This window comes from Alnus glutinosa, chromosome 12 (genome assembly GCF_958979055.1).
Source record: "Alnus glutinosa chromosome 12, dhAlnGlut1.1, whole genome shotgun sequence".
NCBI lineage: Eukaryota > Viridiplantae > Streptophyta > Magnoliopsida > Fagales > Betulaceae > Alnus > Alnus glutinosa.
Genome location: NC_084897.1, coordinates 13,513,084 through 13,520,459, shown reverse-complemented (window position 1 = coordinate 13,520,459; position 7,376 = coordinate 13,513,084). Strand labels below are relative to the sequence as shown.

The 7,376-nt window shown below is 35.7% G+C and overlaps 1 protein-coding gene and 1 long non-coding RNA gene across 2 annotated transcripts; both read left to right on the top strand.

The window, feature by feature from the left end:
* Positions 1-1,147: 1,147 nt before the first annotated feature.
* LOC133851416 (polyubiquitin) lies at positions 1,148-4,965 on the top strand. Its single transcript, XM_062287839.1, has 2 exons — positions 1,148-1,269; positions 3,393-4,965. Exon 2 carries the CDS (start codon positions 3,393-3,395, stop codon positions 4,764-4,766), a length of 1,374 nt encoding a protein of 457 aa, XP_062143823.1. The 5' UTR covers positions 1,148-1,269; the 3' UTR covers positions 4,767-4,965.
* Positions 4,966-6,304: 1,339 nt separating this feature from the next.
* On the top strand, positions 6,305-7,167 carry LOC133852763 (uncharacterized). The gene is made up of 2 exons (XR_009895977.1): positions 6,305-6,638; positions 6,738-7,167. It is a non-coding gene; the product is annotated as an uncharacterized LOC133852763 (long non-coding RNA).
* The last annotated feature ends 209 nt before the right edge of the window (positions 7,168-7,376 follow it).

The window sequence follows — 7,376 nt, the reverse complement described above, 5'->3', positions numbered from 1 at the left end:
GATCCCCTCTAGTTTATTTGAATTGAAGATGATCCTTATCCTCTAAGATTGTGATTGTGAGCCATCCCTGATTTCCTTTATAAGGGAGTGGTTGGGAGCCACCTAACATCTCTTTTAGTAGTGAATTGTCAATTTTTTTTTTTTTTTTTGCTTCTTTATTTATTTATTTATTTTAATGAGAGTTTTGTGTTCACATTTCTATTCTCTATTTGACCAAGAGGTTAGAAGTATGGATCTTCTAAGATCGGGTCACAAAACTAATAAATAAAAAATTAAGGGTTTGTTTGATTGCGATTTTTTTGTACTATATTCAACTATTTTTTTACTATATTCAAAATTGTGAATAAAAAAAAATTTGTTTTTTAAAATTATGTTTGGATGGTTTAGAGAATGTGAAATAAAATTGAACAAAATATGTTTGAGAATGTAAATTGAATCGCATATAATTGGGAAATGTAAAACTAAAAATGAAAAAAAAATAATCTAAAATTGTAAAAATAAAAAATTGAAAAACATAAAAATAAAATAAAAAAAATTTGTGGTGGTTTCCATGGGTGCCCTATTACCCCCAACAGCAGTTTGGAGGTGGCTGAGCCACCCTTGGGTTATTATTATTTATTTTTTTATTTTTTGAGTTAGGTTGAAAAAACTTGAATTGAGTTATTTTTTATTTTTTGAATTGGGTTGAAATAACACCCAAACATATACTAAAAAAATAGTAAAAAATAAAATGTTACCTAAACATGAATTTTGAAATAAAATTAACTGTGGTTGTTGCTTTTATCGCTTTAACTGAGCTCTTTTGCCTTTATTCACTGCTTCGTGCAACTCTTAGAGAGGCCTATATTCTTTTTGGATCATTTTTCTTTGATAAGTTATTTTTTTTTTGGATTCATTGCTTACGGTTTGTTTTCATTTCTGTATTGCTTTTTCCGTTTGAGTTTTGTTGTTACGGAGCTCTATCCTGTTTTATTTATTTATTTATTTATTTTTATATGTATCCTTTGTCGATTATTGAATAATAAAAAAAAAGATGCCTAGGAAGATCAGGTCTAATCTAGGCGTTTGGGACAAGGCATGACAACCCATCATTGACACGTGCCACTTGCCCATTAGTCACCTCTTTGCCCAATTTCGTAATTAAGTCGGCAATTTCGACTATAAATATAGCACCTCCCAAACCCTAGTTCTTGATCTATCAGATAAATAATTCACGTAATTACCTCAGCGATTTGTCGACGCTCCTTGAATCTATCTCTCGCCCTCAAGGTATTTTACCTCGCTCTCATATTCTCTATTCCATCTTTTGATTAGAGTTACTCAGATTTTTATCTATTTTGATAGCTTTTGAATAAAAATTATGTTATTCTGATTTGTAATTTATTATATAGCGTATAATATTTTGATGATGCAATGGATTTCATATATACTTTTAAGATCTAGATTGGTTTGCCGATTCTTCTGATGGGTAAATAAATTTTCCGCAATTGTTATGATCCGATGACTTCTTCTTGATCTCACCTTCATCACGGAATGTGGTGGTTTTGTATAAGAGCGAATTATCTACATCTTGTGTGAATTTTGACCACGAAATGGTTGAAAACTTGCGTACAGAAAATTATAAATTTGTCAAAGACGAGATGCATACTTTTAAGGTTCGAATGGGTGTAGTTTTGTGTGATTTTTGGGTAGTTGATCAATTGTGGTGTTTGTTGAATAATATTCGTTAATTGGTAATTGGAAGGTGAATATGTTGGGATTTAATTTGTTGGAAGCACTTGGTGTTGACTTTTGGATTATGAGTTCCAGGTTTTTGTTGGAAGAAGTTCGAAGGATTGATTATGGATTGTTAGGTCGTTCAAAATGTCGATGAAGAGGATAAGTTTGGGAGGTTTTGTTGTCCAAATATGCAATGTTTCATTTTTATGGATTAAGCCGTGTAATTTTGATATGGTGATTCTTGTGGTGACTGAATGATCAAAAATAAAGAATTGGGGGTGGATTGTTATGCTGGGAGTGATTGGTTTGATTGAAGGGATTATGATTGGCAAAAGAAAAATTGTAATGGTTATGGTTTGATTTTCATTTCTGGTTCGTCATATTTCTTTGACACTGGGTTGGGTCATCTTTCTTTGATTTTCATTGATGCTTTTCGTTTGAGTTTCAAGAAGGGAAATTGTGGGATGTTTGTTCTAGTTTTTGTTGAAGAAGAAGGTTGTTGTTGTTTTGTTTTTGTCTAAATTTCGTTGAAGAAGAAGGTTGCTATTAGTTCTGGTTTTGGTTTGTGTGGAGATGAGTGGATATGAGGTTTTGACAAAAAGAATAAAAAAATATTAAAATGATTATTTTAATCAAATAGATAGAAATTTAGATAATCAGTTAGATGGTAGTTTTAAAAGTGGTTAGCTAAACTAGCAAAAGTGAGTTTTCATTAGCTATTTTGTCTAAAAATTTACATAAATCATTGGGAATGCTCGCAGAATCCTTTTTGAAGGAGCTTGGCTTTTGCTTTTAAGTTGATAGATATTTCTCTCTCTCTCTCTCTCTCTCTCTCTCTCTCTCTCTCTCTAGCTAATTCAGGTCATTGCATTTGGATTATGTACCTTGTGTTGATCTAGGAAATACGACTTACGAACAATCATGACCAATGAAGGATATTGGTTTTAGATGGTCTCCTTTGGGGTGAGGAGATGACTGACTTAATTGTGCTTTTGGAAGACAAATCAGTTCATTGACATTTCAGTTGGTTTGTTCTAGTTCAAAAACTAAACTATCATAAATCTACCTAGAATGAGCCTAACACCATGAAAGCGAGTACTCCTTTTTGGATAGTTGAAACTTTTGGTTTGAGATGGTCTTCTTTTTGGATAATTTGAAACCCTTTTTTTATTTTTCAAATGTCTTATTTTTAATTGATTTTGATGGTTTTATGGATTAATTTGACACTAATTATAAATTCTGTACATAGACATAATTTCGAATTTTATTGAGCTGCATGAGGTGAAAAATTCTGCATTTCTGGGGTATGTAACCTGATGGGCAGTTTATTGAATTGTTACGGTTTTAGGATCTGTTTATGAAGATGTGTGTATGTAAATATACAGTTTGAATTAACTCCTTATTTGTGCCTTAAAGAAAGAAATAAGGAATTTATCTATCTATAGATTTTTTTTTTTTCAATCAAGGGGTAATGTAATGTATCACTTTAAAAAATGTGAAGAACAAGCCATTTCCACGAGTAATATTGTTTCAATTTTTTGTTGGGTTTTGATATTCTATTAAATTTCGTAAGAATTATGAGTATATATTTAGGGTGCGCCCAGTTTGAGTCCTAGCTACCCATTGGTTATAGTAGTAATTATTCTAATATGTGGGTTTGTCTAATCCAACAGATGCAGATCTTTGTGAAAACTCTCACCGGAAAGACCATCACCCTTGAAGTTGAAAGCTCCGATACTATCGACAATGTGAAAGCCAAAATTCAGGACAAGGAGGGAATCCCACCAGACCAGCAAAGGCTCATTTTTGCTGGTAAGCAACTGGAAGATGGTCGAACTCTTGCTGACTACAATATCCAAAAGGAGTCCACCCTCCACTTGGTGCTTCGTCTCCGTGGTGGGATGCAGATTTTTGTTAAGACTCTAACTGGGAAAACCATCACATTGGAGGTGGAAAGTTCTGATACGATTGATAACGTTAAAGCAAAGATCCAAGACAAAGAGGGTATCCCACCAGACCAGCAGAGGTTGATCTTTGCAGGCAAGCAGCTCGAAGATGGTCGTACCCTTGCTGACTACAACATCCAAAAAGAGTCCACCCTCCACTTGGTGCTTCGTCTCCGTGGTGGAATGCAGATTTTTGTTAAGACCCTGACAGGCAAAACAATCACATTGGAGGTGGAAAGCTCGGATACGATTGATAACGTCAAAGCAAAAATCCAAGACAAAGAGGGTATTCCACCAGACCAGCAGAGGTTGATCTTTGCAGGTAAGCAACTCGAAGATGGTCGTACCCTTGCAGACTATAACATCCAAAAGGAATCCACCCTCCATTTGGTGCTCCGTCTCCGTGGTGGAATGCAAATTTTTGTCAAGACCTTGACTGGAAAAACTATAACCTTGGAAGTTGAAAGCTCAGATACTGTTGATAATGTCAAGGCAAAGATCCAAGATAAAGAGGGGATCCCACCAGACCAGCAAAGGCTGATATTTGCAGGCAAGCAGTTGGAAGATGGGCGCACTCTTGCTGATTATAATATCCAAAAGGAGTCGACCCTCCACTTGGTGCTTCGCCTTCGTGGTGGTATGCAAATTTTTGTGAAGACCTTGACAGGGAAAACCATCACTCTGGAAGTGGAAAGCTCAGATACAATTGATAATGTAAAGGCAAAGATCCAAGACAAGGAGGGTATTCCTCCAGACCAGCAGAGGTTGATTTTTGCGGGAAAGCAGCTTGAAGATGGGAGGACGCTGGCAGACTACAATATCCAAAAAGAGTCAACTTTGCACTTGGTGCTGCGTCTGCGTGGTGGGATGCAGATATTCGTGAAGACGCTGACCGGTAAAACCATAACTTTGGAGGTGGAAAGCTTGGACACCATTGACAATGTGAAAGCTAAGATACAGGACAAAGAAGGTATTCCTCCTGACCAGCAGAGGCTGATTTTTGCCGGTAAGCAGTTGGAGGATGGGCGAACTCTTGCAGATTATAATATCCAAAAGGAGTCAACACTGCATCTTGTCCTTCGCCTCCGTGGTGGTTTCTGAGGCGAGATTGTGGTGTCCTTGTTGTGCTCTATCGTTATGGTGGTTGTCTTCTATACTGATTTGGCCCTGAGAGGTCTTCTTGTCGTTTATTGGAAATGACATTTAATGCTATATGAATCTCTTGAACTTCTTTTTTGGTTCATCTTGGTATACATATTTGTGTTTGGACTTGTTGCAATGAGATTCATGTTTTAGGATATTTCCATCTTCTTTCAGAAATGATTTGGTAGGTGTTTTTCTTCAGACGATGGTAAATTTATTGTTTTTGCAGCCAAACATATATTGCTGCTTGAGCTATTGTCGTTGTTCATGGCGAACTATGCTTTTTGTTTTTGAGCTATTAGGAAGCCATGGCATTAGGTGAGCATTCCGATTGCAAAAGCAGCAAAAAGAGGGTGCCGGTGTTTGAGGGGAAAATTGCTAGAAATGTTGTGAAGGAGCAACAACTCTACTGGCTATGACGCAATTCTTCAGAGAGAGAAGTTGAATGAAACCTTAGAATGCTACGTAGATGACCTGGCCGTAAAAACATATCACTTCCAGAAAAAACTCCATTTAGTGTCTTTTATTTTTAGTCGGTTACTCAAAACGACGATAAAGTATAAAAAACTAGTGGGTTTCTTTCAAAAAACGAATTTATTGAAACTTCTTGTTGTTTATATCTTTATTTTTTCCAACATCTTTAAAATGATGCTCAAGAATTTATTAATTCATGTAGTTTAAAGTATAACCGACGACAATGTTAAAAATGAAACAAGAAAAATATAAATTTAATCGGCATTTTTGTGTTGTTTAAAAAATGACAAGAATTATTTTTAAAATGACAGTAATCTCATCGTTTATCTAAAATAAAATAAAAAAAAAGGTCGTTTCATTACAATAGAAACGACGTAGTTTTGATATATTCATCTCTTTCGACTAACCCTAAGACACATTTCCCATTTCGCATTTCCCCTCTTTCCGCATTTCCGCCGAATCGACAAACCCTAATCCTTACATTCGAAGTCGACGCAGCTCCTTGCCGCCCCTTCCCCCTCAAAAATTGATGAAAATGAATGATACATTGCTACAGTGGTTTGGTTATAAGGTTGGTGAAGTTAGCCTTGCTGGAATCAAGAGAAAAAAAAGGACTGAAAGTCTGAAATCAGGTACTTTTCCTTTAAAATAAGCATATAATGATATAATGATATACAACTTCCCCTTGATATATAGCTTCTGACTTTGATCTGTTGCATCTAGTTATACATGGTCAGTCAAATAGGTTTGATTTCCCTTTGATTTGTTGTTTCTACAAGAAAAACTCTGTACTTGTTGTTTCGACTTAACCGCTTTAATCGAGAATTTTGAAAATACAGTTTGTCGGAATGAAGTTGGTGGATTCACTGACTTAACCAACAAAGTCGATTAACCGAACCGAAAATCAACTTAACCGAACTGACCAAACTGATGCCCATCCCTAGCTTCAGCTTCCAAAAAGCAAGGAAAACTTCTAACGACTTAACCAACAAAGTCAATTAACCGAACCGAAAATCAACTTAACCGAACTAACCAAACTGATGCCCATCCCTAGCTTCAGCTTCCAAAAAGCAAGGAAAGCTTCTAACTTGTGCCCTCTAGCTGCCATAAAGCAATTTCCAAAAATTTGCTACCTTATCCCAAAAGGCATTTTTCTCTACCCCACGCCTCATTTTTTCTCTTTCTAAAAATATGATACTTTCTTCCTTTTTTCACTCATTTTACGTCATCTCTCTCTCTGGGACTCGTTGACCATAACGCTTCAACACTTCTCAGTCCTTTGGGCGTTTGAAAATTACCCAAATTGTGATTCCAAATTCATTTTAGGACATTTGGAATGTGTGCTCCCACCTGAAGGTATTATTTTTCTAAGCATGTGTGCAAAAAATATCATCAAAACACCAAAATTAATTGCCTTTATGTTTCCTTGAACAAAATGATATTTCCTCCTGCTAGATGTCGAACAAGATCCCCAAGTTTTGATGTGGCAGCACCGGGTGAGGCAGGCCGCAGAGTCAACGCTCTTGAGGCTGCAGAAGGAGGCCATTGAGGTGCTGCCAGAGGATTTGAGAGTAGCGACTTTGGTGTCGGATCTGACTCCGTTCTCGGCGAACCGATTCTTGGTGACTTTGACTCTACCAATTGAGGGTTATAGATGATCTAATTTAAATTGGATCAATGGGAGGGAGAAGCTCATATGATCCAAGCAAAGGTTAAAGCTTGTGTTTTAGATCTTTTGAGGAAGTTTGTAAATTTGATATTTAGTTGTGTTAGTTGTTATTAATGTTTCTTCTTAGGATTTGATTTCGTCATTTTTTTTTTGTTTATTTCCTATTTGTTTGTTGAGAAAATGGAGAATTACTGGAAGGAAAAGTGAATTAATATACGTGATATTTCTTCCTTACTGAAAAGGATTTTGCCAACGTATATTATAAATATATTTTTTTGCTAGTTCTTTTTACTAAACTAAGTGTCGTTTTTTTTAAACGACGGAATGAGTTGACATCGTTTAAATTTACACGACGTCAAAATGTACATCTAAATTTACACGATGTTAAAATGTGAGTCGATTAAATTAAATTACGTCAACTAATT